Source organism: Sciurus vulgaris (assembly GCF_902686455.1).
Source record: "Sciurus vulgaris genome assembly, chromosome: 3".
NCBI lineage: Eukaryota > Metazoa > Chordata > Mammalia > Rodentia > Sciuridae > Sciurus > Sciurus vulgaris.
In genome coordinates this window covers 2591150-2614208 of record NC_136463.1, presented here as the reverse complement: position 1 = coordinate 2614208, position 23059 = coordinate 2591150, and the positions used below count along the sequence as shown (strand labels likewise).

The window sequence follows — 23059 nt, the reverse complement described above, 5'->3', positions numbered from 1 at the left end:
CCCGTTTCTTCACGGAGGATCCACAAAGAAGACTTAAATGAGCGAGGGCAGCTCTGGAGGCACACCCCACCCCGCCCCTCGGTTGCTGCAGACCTGTGATATCTGGCACTCCGTTTTCTGGGATGGCAGCGCGGTCGCCTCACTCAGCCAGCTTAAGCCCCTTCCCTCGACGCCCCTGCCCAGGAACTCAAGAGTTAAGGGGGTGAGAGGGGTGAGGCACCCCTTCCTCAGCCCGGAAACACCCAAGAACCTGGCGCCTGCCAACGCAAGCGTCAAGTGCCAAGCTATTCGTTGGTAGGGAATTTACTCCCCAAGACTCCATTTTCCTCTCTCCAAGTCCCCAGTGCCTGCTGGTGGGATGTGAACTGGAAGGATTCCCAACATCCCTTTGGGACTACCAAACCCCGAGAGACCACAGGCCACCGACACGGAGCCACCCTCTCCCCTCCACCTAGGCTCCCAGGAGTTTCTTATTGCAAAGGACAGTGGTAGATTAAAAAAAAAAAAAAAAAAAAAAAAAAAAAAAAAACTGGAATAGGGGATGCAGGTGACTGGCCTAAGGTCACTCGGCCAGTTAGGGCAGAACTGGCTCTTTCCCTCCCACCTCCACCCCCAAGATCAAAGCCTAGCAGGCCCGGTGGTGCTTCCCTCCTCCAAGAGCTCTTGGCCAACATTCTGAGCTCTGGTCGGCGGGGGCTGGGCACCGGGGTGGGGGTGGGGAGTGGCCAGTCTGCTGGTTCACACCTGAAATTGGGTTTTCCCAGCCCCATATCTGCCCCCACCCTCGCCGGGTCGCCTGCGAGGGTCAGAAACAAAGCACCAAGGGGTGACCCCTCCGCCACCGCCCGCGGTGTTCAGTCCTCTCCACCAAAGCCTGCCAGCCCGCGTGGATTCCGAGCCCAGCTCCGGAAACCAGTCTGACCACTTCGCCCATTTCCCAAGCCTCGGCGGCGGCGGGCGGCGAGCGGCCGGCTCCCAGGGTGGGGTGAGCCGGGATCGGCCGCCGCCTCGGCTGCCTTGCGCTGAATAGATTTGCCCAGAAGGCTGGCGTCCAAGCGGCACTCCCGCCCGCGCGATGGGGGCAATAGGGCCACTCCCCGCCGGGTATCCCCCGTAGCGAAAACCGATGTAAGCCTCACTTGGATCGCCTCACGCCCGAGACCAGAGCGGTCTGATGCGCTCCGTCCTGTGGGCACCTGCACAGCGCAGCTGCCCTGGGGGCGCTTACACTCGAGCTGGCGCACTGAGTTGAGCCCAGAATGGAGTGACAAGCTATTACAAGGCGCTCCAGATGTTGCTGGATGAGGATGGACTGGCCTGGAGCGGACCGCAGGCTGGAACTGCGGAAAGAGCCCGGCATCAGCGCCACGGCCGCGGGGGTGGGAGGGTGGGTGCGTGGCCCCGCAGCCCACTCCTGCATGTGTTTCAAAGGCTTCGCGAGCAGTTCTCCAGGTTGTTGCAAGAAAGCGACTGTGTCCCGCCTTCGGGCAAGAGCCCCTGTCTGTGGAAACCCCCTAGAGGGCAGGGAGGAGCGAACAGCCGCCCAAGGTAGACAGGTTGGTGTCTACTGGCCGAGGGGCGAACTTCGCCAGGTGGGACGTTGATGGTGATTTGTGAGGAGGAAAAATGGGCAAATTCCAGAGTTGCCCAGCAGGCTCACGGGGCACGTGCTGCTCTCCATGGTCTGGTAGGTCCCCTTCACACCCCTCCCCACCTTAGGGTGCAAGGCCAGGACCCACAGGGCCAGTCTTGCTGGGTCAGTCGTGCAGAAGGGCAGCCTGGTGGGCTCTCCTGGCGCCAGTCCCCTTCCCCTGACCATCTCCTATTTTAGGTGGGGTGTGTGTCAAGAGGGGAGCGCTCAGCTCACAAGCAATACCAGTGTTGTGCACCCGTCTTCCCTTCTAGGCCGGCTCAGTCCTCCCAGTTCCCTTCATCTGGGGAGCAGGTGAAGAGAACAGTTTGAGGCCATTTGTGTCCCTGGGAGGGGTGGAACAGCTTGCTTCTTCCTTCTACACCAGGATGAAGGGCTTTAAAAAAGCAGGTGGGGTGGGGCCGAGTATTGGGAGGAAGAAGGACATGCCACTGCTCTTTCACCCCTTCCAAAAGGGCTGGATGGGAGCGTTGAACTGGAGCCCAAGGTGAGGGTACAGGCCAGGTAGAACAGACCATGGCAGGAGGAGGGCTGGGGGTCACTTCTACCAAGGCTGTGTCAACCACAGCCACCAGGGAGCTCGGAGCCCTACTGCTGGGCATGCCTCTTAAGGGAAGTTGGGTTCCAGGTAGTTTAGGAGGGGCAGTCAAAAACTGGGGCCCTCCCTGGGCTGGGAGAGCCTGTCAGACCCTAAGGACTCCCGGGCCCTTTAGGTCTTGGGACATCCTGGAGAGAATGGCATAGGTGGAAGTTTGACCTGGAACAACCTCTGGGTGGCCTCTGCTTCCATGAGCTCAGTGAACAACCAATTGGAAGCATGCCCACACCTGGGTCTGAAGGCCTGCTCCACTGGGCCTTAGTTCCTCCAGGTCTTTGCCTACCCTGTCTGCATAATGTGCAGGTGAAATAGCACCTGTGTGGCACTCAGCAGGTGCAGCCCTGGCAGAGCGGTGGGGAGGGGCCTTCCATTTCCCCAGCACTGTCCACGTCCTGGTGGTTTATCCCGGAGTTATGGAAGAGCTTCCTTATGCTTGCGGTCATCCTCTGTTCCTGGCTCCGTGCTAGGCCCTGCACTGAGGGTGTGAAGAAGATGCCTAGGAGGGCCCTCGGGTGCAGCACGGCCGCAGCAGCAGGTGCACCTCCACCCCCACCCTCTTCCTCCACTCCTTTCTTCACATCTGTCCATCCGCCCACCCACCCTCCCCCCTGCTCATCCAATAGACTTCCAGGAAGCTTCTCTACATTGGTCAGTGCTCAGGACTGGTTAGGAGCGTTTTAATGGGTAAAACAGACTTACTTCTGCCCTCATGAAGCTTACAGTTGGCATAAGAGGGTACTCCTGAAGAAGTCCCACACTTTATGTAACTTGCAACCTGAGAAGGGCAGAAAGGGAAGCCCGGGTGCGGCTGAGTGCGTGTAGTAGAGATTGCAGGGGGCGGGGGTGGAGGAAAGGCCAGGTGGCCATGCCTGACCATCTAGGGCTTCTGTCTCAGGGTTCATAGGGCTGGCAGCTGTAGCCATCAGGATGTGCCCCAAACTGGAGCCCCGATAGAATAGCTGTGGAAATAGAACTATCACCAAGAGAGGACCGTGAATGACAGCCTCTCCTCAGCTGTGATTTGGGGAGAGAGGAGGCTGCAGAGAGACTCAGGGGTAGGCCACGGTGCAACGTACTGACAGTACATGCTTAACATGCAAGAGCCCCTGCCTCAATCTCCAGCACCCCCAAAAACTCAGGGTTGAAGAGAGGGAATTCTGGTTCTGCTGAGCAGACGTGGCAACCAGCACCATCTCTTGGAGGCTACCCGAGAGCCAGACTCACCTGGAGAGGCCTTGCGGGTGCAGGGGGCTGAGCCAGTTCTGGAACAAGCCAATGAGACTGGGTCTCAGCCAGGACTTCAGCAGATTCATTTTTTCCCCATTTTATTAGAGACAGAGTCTGGCTGAGTTGCTTAGGGCCTCACTAAGTTGCCGCGGATTCACTCTTATCTAGCTGACCTCCCTCAACCATCCGCACTGAGTATGGACCCCAAGAGGGGTCTTGGGGACCAGTACGGTGCCCTGTGGACCAGCACAGAGCGCCAGGCTCAGTGCCTTCCCCTGCACAATGAGGAGGTGTCCAGAGCGCGGCTGAGGTGCCATCAAGCTCCGCCCCTTGTGGGGGCTCTGTGGTCCTAGAAGGCCCTCCCTTTTTGGAGTTCATCTTGGTCCACAGAGGAGGCCTCTGATGGGTGGGTGGTTGTGGCTGGGCCGTCCCTTCTGCCCAGGAGCCAGCCTGGCCAGCACACTCTTCCCACCCAGACCATGGCACCATGGTCAGGAGCCCAGTTTCCAGGACCTAAGCTCCAGTGCCACCATTCACTGGCTGAGTGACACCCCCAGGCCAGCTACTTGACCCCTCAAAGCAGCCATTTCCTTGGAGGTGGGATAACGATGCACACAAGTTCAAGTTATCGCAAGGATTCGAAGGGAGAACACCGGCGAGGACTCTTGCACCATGCCTGCCCCAGGGACTTCCCGCAGGCTGGAATTGTGACCGAGCGCCAGGGAGAGGGTAGAGGGACACCAGGCATTGGTGGGGGTCCCAGGGCTGGTGCTACTCTGGCATCTCCTAAATTCAAGCTATGATGGAAATTGTGAGAGACAGAGAACACAACACCCCACAGTGGGTTTCATAAGTGAATGGGGATTAAAGACCAAGCTCACCAACAAGGCACCGACACGGAGAGAGCAGGTGGAAAATGACACCCACCCAAGGCATATTGGATGGCCCCGGAGCAGGCCTGTGCCACAGCTCGGCCAGGTCAGCCATGGGTGGTCACGAGCCCCAGGGATTTCTACTCTTTCCTGAGGCAGCCGCTGTGACTGAGACCTTGTCAACAGAACTCATTCATTCGATCAATATTTATCCAGGCCTCCCAGACACTGTGCCTGGCTGTGCTGGGAAATGAGCCCCTGCCTGTGAGAGGGGGCATTTGGCCCAGCAGTCTCTGAGGGAGACAGGGCGCCTGAGTGGGAGGCGGGCGTGGATCCCTGCAGGGCATCCCCAGCACAGCCTGGGTCTGGAGGCCCGGGTATGTTTCCAGCTGGTTGGTGGAAACTCTTCACCCTAATGAGGTGAACTGGGGGTCTGAAACCCCCCAGATCCAGGGCTCTTTCACAGCCGAGTTAATTTCCAGGCAGCTGTTTGGTGGCAGGGACCACTGAGGGATGAGTGCCAGTCGTGGCTGCTGAAGGCTGGGCGTCCCTCGGTCTGTGTCAAGCAGAAAAGGAGAGGCTGGCTCTTCCATCGTGGGCTTCAGAGGCTGGAGAAGAGCACAGCGGTTGCTTGCAGCAGAGGAGGCATCCGCCACGCCCTGAGCCTGCCAGGTGTGTGGGAAAGGGCCACCCGGGAAAGCAGTGTTGCAGGGCCGTTGGTCACTCTCACCTTGAGGACAGGAATGCAGGATACAAGTCGCTGTCTTCCTCTGTCAGCCATCCACTCAACAGGACAGTTCCACACCTGCTGCACAAGGATGGCGCTACACAGAGGTGCCTCGCCTGCAAGGGACTCTGCCGAACCAGTGGCACCTTCCCATTTCTCTGCAGGGGCAGTGGGCAGGAGAAGCCCAGACCACCTCTGGTGTTTCCAGTGTTGATAGTGGTTCTCACTTGCCGACACCCAAGAGTTGATGGGTGAAGATGGCCCGCATGTGACACGTGTGGGTTTAGATCTTCCGACTGTGTCGAAGAGAGGCCGACGGCTTCAAGGGCAGTGCATGACCTTGAGTGAATGTTGTCTTGCAGTCTTTCTCCTCCACCTCTGAGTGACTTCCTGGCTGGCTTTCAATACGCTTTTCCCCTGGGCCATGATTGAGTTGGGGAAGGGACCAGTTCCCCGTTGGATGTCCCCTCTGACAAGCTTGGCATGCTGCAGCCCCACCTAACACTAGCTTCCCAGGGAGACCAAGGGAGGTCCAGACGGGGAACTGCACAGTGATTCCAAAGTGCTGCGTGTACCCAGGGACAAACCAAACTGAGCCACCCTGACCTAAATCACCGGAGGGTGCCATTTACTCGCTCCCTGCTCCTCAGGCACACTCAGCTAGCCTGGCGGCCTTCGGCCACTGCTGTCTGTCCACCTTACCTCATTCCCATTACAGGAGGTAAGTGACAGAATAGAGAGGCAGACTTCTTTTCTATCATGGCCCTTGGTCAGAATGGGGACCCAGAGGCCAGCCCGAGGAGGACGAGCTGCAGGCCAGACTTGCTCCTGTTTAGCATTTCTTCACCAGGTGTGTGACTAAGTAGCTCTGGGCCCCACACAAAATCTTCTTTGTCACAACAAAATCATTCACGCTCTCTAATCTGTCCTTCCCAGATGAGATGAAGATGACCCTGGGGGGCCAGTTTAATGACTGAATTGCCAAGCAGGGATGTGCTGGCTGCGCCAGCCCTGGGGAGCCGTCTTGGCCATCATGGCCCTGGCTGGCCCTTGCTGCCTGCCGCTCCTGGGCTCATGCTGCCTCAGGGGGCATGTTCTTGAGCCCACCTCCAGGCAGGCTCTGCGTGGGGAGTGATTGTCTCCATTTCACTGCTGAGGGGGTGGAGGACTTCCTCCCTCTCTCCTCCACCCTCCCTCTTCCATTCTTTCCTCTTTCCCTCCTCTCCGTGGTCAAGTGCCTCTGGAGCATCTGTCAAGTTCTGGTTTTGGGGAGCAGCACCTGCGCAGCACCCCCGAGGACTTACTCTTGAATAGTTCGTGGTGTTGACTTTCTACTGGGGAGGCAGACAAGTAAAGCATTTCAGCTGACTCTTTCTCTAAAGAAGAATAACAGGGTAATAAGAGTTCACCTTGGACAAATGGTCAGGGGCAGCTCCTCTCAAGTGGTAGTGTTGCAGAGATAGCAAGAATGGGCCAGGTGCCGTGTCACATGCCTGTAGGGGGCTAAGGCAGGAGGATCATGAGTTGGAGGCCAGCCTCAGCAACTTAGGGAGGCCCTGTCTAAAACAGTAAATAAATGAATAAAAAGTGCTGGGCATGTAGCTCAGTAGTGGACAGCCCCTGGGTTCAATCCACAGTACCACATAAGAAAAGGAAAAAAAAAGGCAGCATGGAGGCTGAACTAGGGGAGTGCTGGGGCCACAGCCACCAGGCCCAGGGCACAGAGCTGGTAAAGACAGAGAAGCTGGAACACACAGCCAGGTTTGCCCAGCTCACCAAGACTCGGGTTTCCTGCCACATCCTTCCTTGGCCAAAGAGTAAGATTGGGCTCCCAGTGGGGTGGGAGGGACCAGGCTGAATGGAGGAGCTGGGCCCCTTTGCCCCCACCCTCTGGGACTCCATTCATCTGTGTCAGAGTGTGGATCAGGGTTGGCGAGTGTGTGCAGGGCTGTTCAGATAGGCACAAGGAGCCCGCCTGGCACAGCTGCCAGAACTCTGGGTTCCGGGCTTTGCCCACCTGAGCAGGCTCTTGAGGTCCTTCCCAGCTCAATCCAGGAGGCTCCAGGGCTAGCACCTGTCTCCAACCCCATAGGGCAACTCCAAGGGCCTCTTTTAAAATCCCGATCACGCATTTTTGCCAACTTACAGAAAAGTTGCAAGACTGGCAAGGAAACTTGCCTGTGTTCTTCCTCTAGAGCGTCCAGTGGTTCTCCCTGGCCCTTCTGTGTCCTCCTCTCTGTATGTACTCCCCCACACTGTGCTCCGGAACTATTCAAGAGTAAGTGGAGACCTTGTTCCCTTTCATGTGTGAATCCTTTAGGATACTGTTGTCCCAGGAGCAAAGACCTTCTTACCCACACACACTACAGTTCTCAGGTCAGGATTTCTACACCCACCCGCAGCCCTTTTTAAACTCTTGCCAATTTCCTCAATAATTCTCCTCATTACAACCCACCCCCACCCCACCCCTGATCCAAGAGTCAACGCAGGATGACGAATGGTCTTCAGCATCCTGTCTCTAGCCTCCCTGACATGGGAGCAGAGCCTCAACCTCTTTCTGTGTTCTTTATATTTGAAGAGCACACATCTGACATTTCTTCATGGTCAATTCAGGCTCTGCATTTTTTTTAAACTGGGTACTTTTGGAACAGGGGGCTCTACTGCTGAGCTACACCCTCAGCCCTGATCCCCTGCAGCCCCTGAGTTGCTGGGATTACAGGTATGCACCACCACGCCCTGTGTCAGGCTCTGAATTTGGGGCAGGAATTCCATTTCTGGGGCATTACCTTCTCCTCAGTGCATGGAATCGGGAGGCCCAGGTGTCAGTGGGCCTCACACTGGTGACGTTTGCTTTGATCTCTTCCAACTCTGTTCCCCCCGCCCCTTTGGTACTGGGGATTGAACCCAGGGGCTCTTGACCACTGAGACACATCTGCAGCCCTTTTTTATGTTTTACTTAGAGACAGGGTCTTGCTGAGTTGCTGAGGGCCTCACTAAACTGCTGAGGCTGGCTCTGAACTCATTGTCCTCCTGCTCAGCCTCCTGAGCTGTTGGGATTACAGGCGTGCGCCACTGTGACTGGCTCCCACTGTTTTTTAATTCCTCTGTTTCTTCCAGTCTGCACTGGACTCTCCGTCTCCTGCCTCATCTGTTCTGGCCTCTCTCTTCGCTTGCGTCTGTCTGTTCTCCACTCCTTTTCTGTCCTCCGGTCTCCTGCTTTGTGTCTACTCCTCTCTCTGGAGCTCTCTTGCTTGGCTTTTCTTTTTGCCGTTGCCGCCCCCTTTGTTTTGGGCTCATCTAACTCCTTCCCTGCTCTCTCCCTAAATCACTGAATTGCCCCCAAGTGCAAGAGCCCCTGGACCACCCTGCAGCTAACCCACAGCTAGCTGTCTTGCCAGATGCACTTTGGCATGTTCCTCTTTCCTGGGAGGTGCCAAAGGGACATCAGGAGTGTGCCCTCTGAGGACACGACCCTGGGGTCATCACCTCTGCCCAAAGTGGTGTCTCCCACACTGGAACCTCATCTCTAGGCCCATTGGAAGAGGCGGGCTTCAGGGGAAAGGTATTGTGCAGGAAAGCTCCTGTCCCCATTCTCCAGCCACCTCCATCCTACCCATAGACCCTCTCCCTTGGGAAGATGCGTAGACCCCGAACTCCCCTCTAGACCCATAGTTGAGGCTTGCTGTGGTTTGGCAAAGGTTGAGCAAATACTGTCTTCCTGCCAAGGTTGAGCCGACTCAAAGCTTTGAGGTCAGCAGGTTTTTTGCCACCTCAGAGAGTTAGACCCGCAGGGGCCTTCGTCTCCACCTGGTGGTCACTGGATTGGAGGAAGACCATACCCTCAGGTCTGCTCCCTGGAGGAGGCCCCAAACCACAGTCCAGAGAACTGCAGCCAGACCACAACCCTCCGTCAGCCACACGTGGCCACCGCTCTCCGCATGGCATTGGACTCTGAGTCACATGGTCTATTAAGATGGCCAATTTTATAGTGGGTGAGCTGGTGAGCACTGCTCCTGGCTGGGACCCAGATGCCCACTCAGGCACAGAGAATCATCTGCTGCATGGAGTCAGTCATTCAGTTGGATGTGGCTTTGGTCTTTGGGGGGCTCAGTTTTCCTGTCTGTAGAACATAGGGCTTGGAATAGAAACCCCATGACGCCCCTCCCCCTGAACTTCCAGGACCCCAGGATGCCACCATCAAGGACCACCCCCCTCCCCACAGAAGTACAGGTGGCTCCATCCACCCTCCTCCGTGTTTATGTGTGTGTGTCTCTCCCAGACCAGCCCCAGGGACTTTCCACCCTTCCGATTCCTCTGCAGACGTTTGTTTTCCTCTGTGGAATCATCATCACTGCCGGCACCATTGAGGACCAGCATGAAGCAAAAGACAAAGGAAAGAAGCATTCCTGGCCACTCTGGCTTGTCCTCCCTGCTGGGCCAGGGCTGGGCAGCACCAGACTCCAGCTCCTTGGCAGCAGGATTTGCTGGGTACAGGTTCAGAAGCAGCCAGGAGGCAGGGGCCAACCTCTGCTGTGCCTCTTTAAGTGACACAGGCACAGGGGACATCAGAGCCATGAAGGCAGGGAGAGCTCACCCAGCTCTCTGGTTTTGCAGATGAGCAGCCCCAGGCCCAGGCAGTGGAGGTAATGGCCAAAGCAGCGGCAGAGCAGGACCGATTCCCAAGGCGCGTGACTTCCACTCCGCTGCTCCTTCATCTGTCTCCCTTGGATTCTCGGCTCGCAGGCTCGATAACTCCCATCCCCAGACCTGTTGGCAGGCAAGAGGAATAACTCATGTGAGTCAAAAGCAATTTGCAAACATAAATAATTTTCAGTGCCAGGAGAGGAGACGGTGGGAAGATGCATGAAAGGCCGAGGGGAGCAGAGCCCTCTGAGCCTCCAGCCCTGCCCTGCTGGCTGCTCCTCTCCCCTCCCTGGGCTGCTGGGAAGGTTGGGGAGGCTATAAACAAAGCAGGAAATGGCCATTCAGGTTTCTCTCTTCTGCTGTTCATAGGAGGGATTCTGCTTGCTGATCTCTTCTCCCCACCTCCTCCAGGGGCTCAGGGAGAAGAGCTGTCCTCTGCTTGCTTAGGAATAGCCCAGACTTCCCCCCATGGCCCACACTGTCCCTTGTCTTCCACTTCCAACAGCCCACATCCTAACAAAGCATTGTTGGCATCCCATATTTCGTGGCCTTCATTTAATCGCAGCATTATATTCCATGATTGTGCTGCTCTTCTGGATTTGGATGAGCTTTGCTGGAGTGCAGGGCCCTCCCAAGACCATCCTCAGACTGCGTGACAGGCATTCGCTCATTGCCCCAGGCTGGTATGACCAGCTCAGCCCTGAAAGCCACGCAGCCTCTTTGAAGAGGTTTTTGAGGATGGTGATAGAAGTGACTCACCAGTGTCATTTTGGAAGGCCCAGAACATTAAGCACACCTTTCCAAAGCCCACCCCAACGGCTGTCTGAAGCAGAGAGAAACAATGAGAAACCAGATACCGTGGAATTAGTGAAGAATTTCTCAGATGAAACAGGAAAGAGAGGAAATCCAGGGAGGGTTACAGGACACCTGGTGTAGGCTGAAAGGCTCTGTGGCCGGTTATTGGCAATATTAAACTCCAGGTACTCCACTCGGGCAGAGTTAGAGGTCTTCCCACCAGCACAGGGGAGGGCAGTGCCCCCCTCCAGCCCTGAACACACACACATAGGCACACGCTCATGCATCCGGAACATTCTTTCTTATGCCAGCCCTCTGCCCCTGCCTAGATTTGAAAACCTGCAGATGAGAGAAATAATCACAGCCAACACTGAGTAGCCTCTTCCCATGTGTCTGGCTATCCACACAGCTCGTGTCAAGACCAAATCCAAGAAAAAATGTGTGTGTGTGTTGGGCCACATGCACGTCGGCATCTCTACCATCCTAAGCTACAGGTGAAAACTGTGTCCGCATGCTCAGGCAGTGCCCTCCTGTCAGGAAACGTGGAACACATTCCACCTAGCTAAACAGAACCTCTGTCTTCCTGGAACTGACACTAGGATTATCCTTAGGGCCTGTTTCCCTCAATTCAATCACTACAAAATTACCTGGAGTCTCCTGAAATTCGAACAAACAGATCAGGTGAGGAATGAGAGGATGGCAGGACCCCAGAGCAGCTGAGCCACGTGTCTGCTCCCTGCCCATGTCAGGGAGAAGAACAGCCTCCAGGTTTCGGAGAGCTGAGCCGCCTGAACACTGGTACTCCCGGGGCACCGCCAGGCCCTTGGTTCATGGATGATGCCAACGGCCTGCCTGCAGCACAGGAACCAGAATGCCGTGCGCACACCCGCACACATACAGCCCACATACTTGGCACACAGACTCACAGATGTGCACACAGGATATCAGATTCCAAGTCTCTGCTTAAGAACTGTGCACAGCTGTGAGAGGCAGATACCCCAGACTCGCCCCTGCGCGTCCAGGAGCTCAGGGCTCAAGTCTAGGGGGAGAAGCACAGGCCCTCCGCAGACAGGTGTGTGGCAGTGGCAACTGACTGACAGGGAGCAGTGGGTGCAGGTCAGGGCAGCGATGAACCAGGGCTGGAGAGCTCCACAGAGCAGGCCCCTGTGAGGGCTTTGAGGATCCCGAGCGAGCTTGGGAGCCACAGGGAGGGGGCCTGAGCTGGCCTCTGAAGGACCCATGGAATCCTAGAATCTGGGAGCAGGGCTCCAGGAGACAGACAGTGCTGTGAATTCCTGTCTCTCCCCATTAACTGGCTCTTTGATCTGGGGCAAGATTAGCCACCACACCTTCCCTTTGCCACCTGTAAGACAGGGACAGTGAGAGGATCTGCCTCCTGGAGCTGAGAGAATTACATGAGATGATTCCCCTAAAGTGCCTGGCACATAATACACACTCAATCAATGTTGACTATTATCATTAGCTGGAAGGGAACAGGCAAGGAGAGCAGAGTGTGGGGAGGGCTGCGTCTCTGAACCAGAGGCTGCAGGAAGAGGCTCTTGTATCCAAGAATAACAGCTTTCAAACAATCTCCTCCTCAGAGTCTTCACCTTCCTGGATGAGCAGCAAATGTAACACAGGATAGAATAAGCTCATTTCAGAAAGCATGAGGCTCTGGTTTTGTCCCAGCACAGGCTCTCCTGTCCAAAGGCATGCTCAGCCATCCAAGGAGAAGCTGAGGCTGAGGTCCCAGGGACACAGACAATCCACCCAGCAGAGACAGAGAGGGACAGAGAGGCTAAGAGGGGTGGCAGCCAGCACAATCATTTGGAGGTAAACATCACTGTGCATCTGTCTCTTGGTCAAGCCAAGGCTGAAGGCCAGAAGTCTTGGAAGACATTTACATCTGACTTGTGATGTTTAATGTTCCCTCATTAAAAAAAAAAAAAAAAAGAAAGAAAAGAAAAAAAGCCTGTGTGTTTATGTAGAGAGTTTTTCAGAAGAGCTCCAGGCTGTCTCCTGACCTGGTTCATCTTTACTGTTTTCAAGGCAACCAGAAAACAGGCATAAGGAAGGTAAAGGTTTCTGGAAAAGCGAGTGAGCACCAGAACCAGATGTCTTCCCTGTATGTTCTAGAAGTTTCCTGTTTGGTGTGGCTGGGAATGGAGAGGAGATTCAATTTGGAAGCCCAAAGTGTACCAAAAGGCAGAGTCCATTCTGGCCTCCCCTGCCTCTTTGTCTCAATGTGTCATATGACCAGAGAACCACTCCCACCCAATACTAAATCACAGGTCAGTGCTGCAGGCCGCCTATGCCATTTGACTACCTGCTGAAGGTCATTATCATAGCCACACTTACAGGCCAGGTGGTTTTCAGCTTTCTGTGCCCTCTCTCTTCTGTTGGAACAAAATGTCCCTGTGGGCAGAGACTGATCATTCAGAATCAAAACAGAATTTCAAGACGAAATTCAGGATGTCTGGCTACCTTTAAAGCTCACCTAAACACTGCATTCTTTTTCTTTTTTTAGTAGAAGTATGTCTCAAATATGTTATGGGACTTACATATACTAAAAATTATGATTGTACATTTGAAAATCAAACTTAACTGGGCATTCTAAGTTTTTATTGGTTTAGTGTACAAAGAACCCTGCATCTGTGGATCTCCACATGCCCCACCTCCAGGGGTGTCCAGGACTGTCATTGAAGGACTGAACTTGGCTCTTTTGGAGAGAGGGCAAGCTGCAAGGAGTCCAGAGCTGCCCTCAGGGATGGACTGGTGCTGGAGGGGCTGGCTCTGGAGGGTGGATGCATGAGCGCCCTCCATTTGTGCTAGGTCAGCTCCAGACTTTAGGCCAGAGGCTCAGTCCTAAATGAAGGTCATTTGGAGGAAAAAAGAAAGAAAAGAAATTTGGGGTTTCAATGTGCAGGGTTAAGACACCTCACTGCTTTTCTTCTCTTACTGAACTTGGGCTCAAAGACAGTGTTTATGACTCTTTGTGAAGTGCTGGGCATGAGCTATCTACACCCAGGAGAGCTGGGGTTTGGGGACCCTCCCATCTCAAAGGCCCTTGGAGGAGAAACTATCCCGTCTCAGTGCTTGGGCCCATGACCCTGTTTCTGCACCCTGGACAAGCTGTCTGTGCATCAGGACCTCAGACTCATCCCATGGGGAAACTCAGTGCCCAGGGGCAATGTACAGGACAAGATGTTCAAGTGGTGCTGACCTGTCTGAGGAGCTCAGCAAACCACAGGCTCCTGCCTCTTGCCGGGAGGTGTTCACAGACAGCAGGCTGGACGCCCCCATCTCAGCAGCTGCTCTGGACTGCGTAGCTTCTGCTGCATGGCCACCTGAACGCAGACTCCAGGCTCTGCCCAGGACCACCCCCAAGGCCCTGCTACCAGGCTGTTTTCAAGGTCTCTAGTAGGCGTGACTTTTCAGGAATGGTAGAGAACTGGTGTTCTTCCCAGCCCTCAGGACGCGACACCCACCGCCTGCTTGCCCATATCCCTAGTCCAGCAGAGGCCACCCCAGGGCCAGGCTCACTCCCGGGTAAACTGTGCAGACTTGCACAGGGGCTGCCTCACATTCTGGAGGTTTCAGTCCTCAGCTGAAGAACAGGGAGTCGAGGTCCCTGCCTGGCACGGGCCTTTGTGTACCAGCCAGTGAAGGACAGGCCCAATTCTAGTGTGGAGCAGGCAGTGCGCCAGCAACCGGATAGGCCTCCTCCACTCGCAGGGTGGCAAAGGGCGTTCATTACACGGAGGGGGAGGGGTGTGTACCTCACTCGGAAAGGGGCTTGGGGTGATGGGGGTAGTGGGAGGGACAATCCACAAAAGCCAGGGCTAGAAACTCCCCAAGGTTTTTTTTTTTTTTTTTTTTTTTAATAAGCGCTTCTCTTCCCTCCTCCCCTCCCCCTGGGGTTCCCCTCCCCCACCCCTAGTCGCTGGTGGCCTGCAGCCAACACTGGCCACTCTGTGCGCATCCAGGCTCCCGCCCTCCCGGCCTTCCTCTCCATCTCCTCCCCTGCCTTCCCAACTCTGCCCCTCTGGCCACCTCGTCCCCGCCCCGCATTCAGAACCACTTCTCTTCGGCCTGGCGCCCCACACCCGCTCGGTCCCAGGCGGGCCGGCTGGGGCTCTTGGGAGGCCCGGAGCAGCCCCTCGCCCATCAGGCCCCCGGCCCCCGGCCTTGCCCGGCACCCCGACCAGGAGCAAGATCGCTGCGTCTGCAGAAAGTCGCCACCGCCGCGCATTCCCGGGTCTAGGCTTCCTGGCCAACCAAGCCGCACCCTTCGCCCCCTCGGGGACCTTAACCCCTTCCTCCCCCGCGACGTCAAGCGCCTCGGCCCTGCCACCCCAAGGGGGGGCGACGAGTGCCAGCTCGCCCCCTTCCGTCCCGCAGGAAGCCCCCGCCCCTCGGGGCCTCTGGCCTGGTGGCTTCCGGGGAGAGAGCCTGGCAGAGAGTCGCAGCGCTTCCTCGGCGGGGCGGGCGGGCGGGCGGTGCAGGCGGAGTTCGCCCGAGAGGGTTAGGGTCCCTCCCCGCGAAGCCTGTCCTACCTGTGGGGAGTACTGAGGAGCACAACCGCTGCCGCCGGGGCTTGTGGCGCCCCAGGGGTTTCTGGGGGATAAAGGTCGGCAGCTGCGGGCAGGCGTGGCACGAGGACGGCCGCACTCCCCTGCACCCCCTCCCCCGCTACCCAGATCCCAGGGTTTGCCAGCTCCTTGGGCACAGTCCGCCAGGGAGTCCTGGGAACAGGGATGGCTCTGGCACACCCCCGGCAGGAATTCCTCCTTCCAGTTGAGCGCCTGCCTCCCCAGGAGCCGGGTCACACTCCTGAGCCAGTGCCGCTGCTGGGAAACCAGTCCACTCGCTAGTGCAGAGGTTTAGCGCAGGACTGGGCAGCTTCCTTCCCAGACTGAGGCGGAAGTCAGTGGGAGAGGGGCCCGGCCGCCTCCCCCCACTCGGACATCCCCTCCTCTGTGCTCATCTCAAAACTGCAAAAATGCACCTTCAACATCTCCATTTAATATTTACATTCAAGCAGGTAATAATTGGAAGCTTATAGTTTAGACATTTCTAGTAGCAGCAGGTTCTAGAGAGCTCGTTTAGCCTTTTAACAAACTTTTTTTTTTTTTTTTTTTTTTTGCACATAGAAACAACACATCCATGTGTACAGTATCAAAAAATATATACCAAGGTTCCTGGTATTGCGGTTCCTGGAGGGGAGGAAATGAAATCAACAGAAATACTGAATGAAGGGTAAGAAAGGTCAACAGAAAATAGTTTGTCTGATATAGAATATAACATGATCTAGGGGAAACTCCATAAATCTAGGTTTTTATATTTCAATATATAAATACCTACAAATAAATATATATATATGTATATATATATATATATATATATCAGCCCGAATGGGGGTGGTCGGGCCTTTTGAGCTCAAACAATACATTTCAATAATAACACCACGTACAAACGGGAGTAGAGTCAGCACTTGACAAGTTAGCACGGTTAAAATATAATACTATAACTCTGAGACCGCTGAGCGGCTGCCCTGTCAGTTCCAGAGGTCCACCGGGAGGGCGCAGCTCTTGTCTCGCATGGGAAGGGACAAGTGGCAGCGAGACCGCAGGCACCGCGTGGAAGGAGACAGGCCGTGGGGGGCGCCTCCGCAGGGATCCCACAGCCCTGAAGAGGGGTGTGGCTATCACGGCTTAGGCGTCCTCGCCCTGGGGCCACCAGCACTTCCCGTAGCCCAGAGGGGAGCCCTTCTGAGGCTGCAAGGGCTGAGGCCGCAAGGGCTAAGTCTGCACACCGAGAAGCGTCCCTTTCTGATGCCCTGCAGCTACACGGTCACATACTCTTTGAACGTGACGGTGAGGCAGTTCGCGGTGACGTCAGTGATAATTATATTTCCAAAGAAGGGCTTGAACTCGCTCAGCGACTCTGTAGGCTCGTCCTGGGCCTCCGCGGGAGGCTTCTCCGCCGCCGTCGCTGGCGCCAGCACTGCCGGTGCTGCTGCGGTGGAGGGCACCTCGGGTTTCACTTGGAGGGAGCTGGGCGGTTCCCCTGCCTCCATACGCGTCTTGACACAGCGCAAGTCTATGGGCTCGTCCAGGTCCGAGTCCAGCAGGATGACCTCTGGCTGCGGGAGCGTGGCTGCAGGCGGCACATCGGCGGGGCGTTCCGCAGCAGGGCTGCCCCCCAGGCAGGTGGGCGTGCTGATGCTGCGTGCTGTCAGCCGCTTCTTGCAGGGCTCGCGATCACCGTGGGTCTCAGAGAGGCAGCGCTTGCGTGCATGGGACAGATTGAGGCCCACAGCGTGGTGGTGATGGTGGTGGTGGTGGTGATGGTGGTGGTGGGTGGGCGGGTGTGTACTTCGGGTCGGATCCCAGGCGAGCAGGTCCGGCTTGGTGGTGAGCTGCAGGGGCTGCTCCCCGAAGGCTTCCTTGGTAGGGGAGAGCTTGCGGGAGCTGGTGTCCTGGGGCTGCGGGTCCCCGGGCCCTGGTGCCTCCTCCTCCCTCCTCTTGCAGGGCACTTCTGCCTTCTTCTCCTCCGCACCACTGGTCGCCTTTTTAAAAGTCCTGTCGGCTGGGGGGTGGCGCTCCTCGGTGGCACGTTTCTTGTGACTAGGGGAGCGTGTCTCGCCCTCTGCCGCCTCGCCCGACTTGATCTTCACCGCCTGCATGCCATTCTCCATGTACTTGCTCATGACAATCACTATGCGACCGTTCTTGTTCTTGTTCTTGACGATCTTCATTTTGCCCCCAATCCCGTTGCCTGTCACCGCCTCTTTGGGGGCTGGTGTCATCCCGTTAGGGGGGCCCTTCTCAGAGCCCTTTCCTGGAGCCCCAGCCCCTCCAGCCAAGGGCTTCACTGCCCCCAAGTAGCCCTTGGCTGATGCGCCGTGGGCCCACTTGTCCGGAGGGTGGCTCTTGGCGCCCAGGTCTGGGCAGGTGGGGCTGGGCGCCTCCTTGTGGCCACCCTGGTACTGCAGGTCGTACATCTTGGGGTCCGGCTGGTAAGGGTGGTGCTTCTTGCTATTGAGCTGGTAGTAGTACTTGCCACTCTTGCCTGGTGGCGGGGGCTTGCCTGCCCGTTCCTTGCTGTGCGGCTGGTACTGGTGGTGCTTCTTGCTGTTGAGCTCGTACTGGTGCCCCTGGCCCTTTCCCTGCGTGCCCAACTCCAGCTTGGTGCGGTTGTCAGCAGAAGAGTCCTGGAGCCCAGTCAGGACATTGGAACGACGGGCAAAGGTAGGTACCTGAGGGGGAAGTGAGAGGAGGAAGGTCGACCCCAGGCACACCAGGAACATCAGTAGTACCCCAAACCTCAGTCTACAGTTATGTCATGGGGGCTGGGGCAGGGAGGTCTAGGAGAGAGGAAGTGCAATTGGGGTGGGTGCTTGTGAGGAATCCCTCCATCCTCCCGGGCAAAAGGAAGCTCCCGCAGACGTCCTGGGGAGGGCTCCTGGGGCAGGGGCTGGGGCCACCTGCGAGTATTTACCTGCACCACCAGCGGCTTGGGCTTTGGCCCTCTCTTCCGATATCCCATCAGTTGCTCCTGTCGTTCCCTGGGGAGGGAACAGAGAACCGCAGGATCAGCCTCAGAGTCATGTCCCCAAAACTTCAGTGACACCCACACCCTTGCCTTTCAAGCGTCGGGTAGGCAGTGATCAACGAGATGCGGAGGGGACAAAGAGACAGAAGGCCGCCTCTGCAGCTTGCTGGGCACCTCCGTCAGGTCTCAACCAGCACCCAGCTTTAGGTCGGCACCAGACCTTATCTCCCCAAGGGTCTTTGGTGACGAGCTCCCCCACCTCTGATACCTCTAACCCATCACCCCCAGTCCTGTCTCCGTGAAGCAGGCTGGGTTGCCAGCACTGGATCACTGCCTCAGGTCCGTGGCTCTGAGCAAAGTGGGGCGGGCGCGGGGATGCAGGGAATATGAACAGTCCAAACGAGGTATGCGCCGACCTCGGCAGAGGCAGGGGATGCTAACGACCTCATTAAGATTCAGATAACGAGAGCTGCCGGCAGAAGGGAGGGCTCGTTTTCTTAAAGGCCAGGCACTAAACAGGGGGAGGGGCTGCGCCCTTGTTTACACAGCGGCAAATGAGCCAATTAGGGGCTGGGGGCGGGGGCCGGCCACGGGGGCTGGCCACAGAGGCCAGGGTCTGGCCAGGTTCTCAGCCACCTGGTGAACCGGCCTGGCACCGCCCCCGCTGAGCCAGTGGGCGGGGCAGGGGCGGGGCGGAGAAGTACTGTCTCTAGTTGGAGCCGGATCCTCGCAGCTTCGATTTCTAATTATTAATAAAGTCCATGGGTGGAGGCATCAGTCACAGCGGCCAGGTTTCCACTTTCGGGTCAGCCAAAGAGTGACCCGCTTGCGGGCAGAATGTCCCAAGCACTGCCCAGTCCTCCGTAAGAGAGAAGGGCACCCCTCTACAGTTCTAAGTTATAGTCCATTACCAGGTCAGAGACCCGCTCTCCAGTGCCCAGTCATGACTCCCGCCTCACTGCCCGTGGGCTAACCCAGTGGAGTTCTGCCATGCCCTGGGGCCGGGGCCAGGGCCTGACTCCAAAGTTGCGTGGCATTGCAACAGCCTGCCTTTTAATTCTCCAGGGACCCATTATGCAACATGGCATCAGCCGCTGACATGGGTTACAGGGTGGTGAACTCCCAGGTGGAGTCGGGGCAGGATCCCTGCCCGGCGCCCCCTGTGTCGCAGGAGAGCAACTTCCCTGCTGGTGGCCTGCTCAAAGGGTCTAGAGTTTACAGTTTTAGCGCCAAATACACTACAGGAAATAATGCAAAATAAAAGGGGAGGAGGGATGGAAGGCAGCAGAGTGGCCGAGCTCTGAGGTTCCTGCTGCTCCTCCCCTCTGCCCTTCCCCCTATCCTCCCCGAAACAGAACCACAGCTACCGGCAGCAAATCCAGCTGCAGCAGCTGCAGAGTGACAAGCATCTGTGTGCAGGAGGATGAGCGCCCCCCCACCCCCGCAAGAGGACACCCTTCCACTACTGGCAGCGTCCATCCCACCCCCTTGGGCCAACCTCCTCGGCCCTGATGGGGCACTCTGACCCACCAAATAGACTGGTGGGGGATGTGAAGGGTCCCAGGCTCCAGCCATCCCCATCTGGGGGGCAGGGGGGTGGGGGGAGGTTTCAGGCCTTGTCAACTTTTCTCCAGCCACCAACAGGTTAAGTTCAGTTCCATGACGTCCAGGCGGTTTCACAATGCCAGCTCCTTTGGAGCTGCCCCGGGAGGTGCCAGTGCCAAGCGGCCAGTGGCTGCAGGAAAGCAACACCTAGGCTCTGGGGGTGGAGCTCCAAGGTTGCCACCAGAGAGGGGCCAAAGGAGTTCTCCAGGACAGTTGCAGGGCCACCCACAGACACTTTTCTTGCAGTTCCCCCAAAACGCATGCCTCGCCTTCCCCAGTCCCACCCTGCCCCCACTCCCAAGCTCCAGCAACCGCCAAGGACATTGGTTAGAAAAGTCGAGGCCGCAGCCTTGCCAGTTCAGACCCGCTGTGTGTGTGGGGGGTCCCCCTTTCCCCTGGCTGCATGGCCCACTTTCCTATTCCCATATACGGTCAGGAAGGCAGGTGGTGGTAGCTTGGGGGACGCTCACCTGTTTTGGAAGGCGATCAGCAGCCGTGGATCCAGGATGTTCTCCTCCGGTTCCCACGTGTTATATCTTGCAAGGGAAAAGGGAGGGGGACATGGCTTAAAAAAAAAAAAAAAAAAAACCGAGCCAGCTTTGCAGCCTCCAGGTGGGGAATGACATAAGGCCCTACTCTGTCTTCATGAACTGAAAGCTGTGGATGTGGAAGGCATAGATTTCTTCAGGCCTGACAAAGTCCCTGATACACTGCCCCCCCAAGTCAAAATAAACACACAAGGGCAGGAAGAAAGGGGAGGGGTAAGGAAAATGAAACTAGCAGTTTATTTTGCAGTTGTCAAGAATTTTAAGCATGTTACTGCGACATGTTCCAAGGCCACTTTGCTCACCAGGAACCCTGCGTGCAAAGCAGCCGAAATGCAAAGTCGCAGTCCTCCTCCTCCTCTTCCCAGCCCTGAGTCTCCGCGAGGGCTTCAGCCCTTCTGCATTTGACCCCTAATCCGATAACCGACAGCCCAGAGGTCCCCTACACCCCCTCGCGGCCCAGGAGTCCGCTGTCACGGGCAAGCAAACCCCAAATACTCAGCAACACAAAAATATGCCTCTGCGTGTGTATGTGTGTGTGTGTGTGTGTGTGTGTGTGTGCGCGCGCGCGCGTGTGGCTGCGCGTGTCTCCATCCGGTGCCTTCGCATTTCAAATTAAAGAAAAAAATTCCCCACCAAAAGCTCCGCAGTGACAGTTCCCAACATTTTCTGCCTTTTTTCTTCCCCTCCCTGCACCACTAGGAGCGAGGAGGCACACAATTGCATTTTCGTCGCTTTTTAATTTTTTTTTTTTTTTTTGGTTTTGCAATATGGAGCCGTTCGGTGGAGGGAAAGGGGAAAGGAGCCATTTTCTGCTGCACATCAGTCAGTGCCTGCGCCCTCCCTCCCTCCGCCGGCCTCCCCGGCTCGGCCCCGCGTCTCTCCAGCTCCTCCGGCTCCTTTTAGTGCATAAATTAGTGATGGCATTTCCCGGAGAGCGGAGCACAACACAGGGCGCCGGGCTCGGTCTCGGCTCGGCTTCCCAGTGCCTGCCACCGACTTCCCCACCCCCTCCTCCTCCACCCCACCTCCACCCCGCCTCCCGTCCGCTCCCCCACCACCCCACCAGCTCGGCGGGTCCGGCAGCCGGGCGCCCCGCGCCTCGGCACCCCGGCCCCCGCCCCCGCCGCTACTTACTTGGGGGACCAGCCTCTCCATTTCACCAGATACTCCACTCTGCCCTGAGGGGGAAGAGACAGCACTCCATCAGCTTCCGCGGGATCCCCGGCTTCGGCCCGCAGCCTCCCCACCCCCTCCCCGCCTCTCGCGGGTGCTCCGGCCGCCGCTCCCGCGCCGCTGCGCCGCCGCCCCCGCGCCGCCCTACCTTGCGGATCCGCTTCTTCTCGATGCTCTCCACCGCGAAGACGTGCTCGCCAACAGCTGGCAGCTCCATGGCCGAGCCGTAGCGCGCCGGGGCGCCCGGGCCGGCACGGCTGCAGACGTTGCTGGCTCCCGCCGGTGCCCAGCTGCCGCCGGACCCAGGGGCCCTGCCGCCCGTGCCGCCCGCGCCGCCTCCGCCGCCGCTCGCCCCGCACAGCCCAGCCGGCCGCCGCTGCCCGCGCCCTCCCGGCTCCCGGCTCGCGCTCGCTCAGACAACTGAGCCCGGGCCGCGGCTGCACAAGAACTCATGCAAATCCCGGACGTCAGCGGGCGGGGCCTCGCAGGGCCAGCTCGGCGTCAGGGGGCGGGCCGTGGCGCGGATTGGCGCAGCCGGGCCTACCGGAGGCCCCGGGCCTGGGCGGCGGGGAGGAGGAAGGGCGCGGGAGGGGGCCGGGGAGGAGGAGGGCGCCGGGGAGGTGCAGAGGAGGGATCTGCAAGCTGGGAGAGGGAGCTGGAGAGAGGGAAGGAGGGCCGGGTAGAAGAGGTGTGTCGGCCTGGGGCGGCGGAGGTGGCCAGCTGGATCACGCCGATCCTAGCCAGAACCTCGGCGCCTGGGCCTTCCCCACCCCTGGCCGCTCATTTTCAGTGTACTAGTCCCGGGGACCCCTGCTGGGGGCCACGGAAGCATCCCGTGTATTTTACGGTTGCTCTGAATTGCGTCACGGGCGGCTCCAGAGGCACCAGGAACCGCCGGCAGGGGGCGGAATCCGGGCGGGGGCAACTCTCATCCCCACCCTCTTCGCCCCGTAGCTCCGCCCATCGCGGCCGAAGGCATTTAGGAAGGGAAAAAGGGCGGGGAGAAGCCTGAGGACTGAGTGCGAACAGGAGACGATGAAGAGGACAGGGGGACAGCTGGCCCCGGGGCCCTAGCGCTCAAGAACCTCACCAGAAAGTACTCCGAGTCTGATCCCACCCCGGTCCTGAGCGGCTCCCATTTTACTCTTGATCCGCTTATTGGCAGGGCGGGGTCGGGATGTCCAGATTGCAGCAGCCCCCAGCGCCAAGCAGGACAAGAGGCGGAGAGGACAGAGAGCGTTCAGGGGATGTCCGGGTCTGCCTGGGGACCCGAAGGAACTTCGTGGAGTCCTGGGAGGCCCCTCTTGGGGTCCTGGGAAGGGCCTCGAAAGAAGGAGAGGGTAGAGTAGAGGGAGGTTGGGACTGCGCGCGGGGGAAGAGCACGTAGCGTAAAGGGGATGTGAATGGAAAGACCGGGAGTCACGCATTCCTCATGAATTCGCGTCTGTCGGTCTCCGACAGGCAGCCAAGTCGAGGCCCTGCATACACCGCCGGGGAGCCGCTGAGTGTGAAGTTTAGCACCTCCGGCGGCCGACGAGACAGCGCGTTCCAGCGTGCAGCTCCAGCGGCCGGCTGGGGGAGCTGCTGCGCTCCACGCGGCCTCCCGAGGGCGCCGCCGGCGGGCCCGGGAGCTCCGTGGGGTCAGGATGTGGGGACCTGGCA

The 23059-nt window shown here is 57.8% G+C and overlaps 1 protein-coding gene across 1 annotated transcript; it reads right to left on the bottom strand.

Moving 5' to 3' along the window:
• Nucleotides 1–15517: 15517 nt before the first annotated feature.
• Nucleotides 15518–21843, bottom strand: CBX4 (chromobox 4). Its single transcript, XM_079132741.1, has 5 exons — nt 21546–21843; nt 21359–21402; nt 20147–20212; nt 18018–18084; nt 15518–17775 (listed from the first exon to the last, which is right to left on the bottom strand). The coding sequence occupies exons 1-5, from the start codon at nt 21612–21614 to the stop codon at nt 16360–16362; spliced, it is 1662 nt and encodes a 553-aa protein (XP_078988867.1). The 5' UTR covers nt 21615–21843; the 3' UTR covers nt 15518–16359.
• Nucleotides 21844–23059: the final 1216 nt, after the last annotated feature.

What these genes read in the sequence shown, in the direction of transcription:
- CBX4 (XM_079132741.1), bottom strand. Translation starts at nt 21,614, where the DNA reads ATGGAGCTGCCAGCTGTTGGCGAGCACGTCTTCGCGGTGGAGAGCATC. An exon ending in TGGAGAGGCTGGTCCCCCAA is followed by an intron (nt 20,213 to 21,358) that starts GTAAGTAGCGGC and finishes TTCCCTTGCAAG; the next exon opens with ATATAACACGTGGGAACCGG. An exon ending in CTGATCGCCTTCCAAAACAG is followed by an intron (nt 18,085 to 20,146) that starts GTGAGCGTCCCC and finishes TTCCCTCCCCAG; the next exon opens with GGAACGACAGGAGCAACTGA.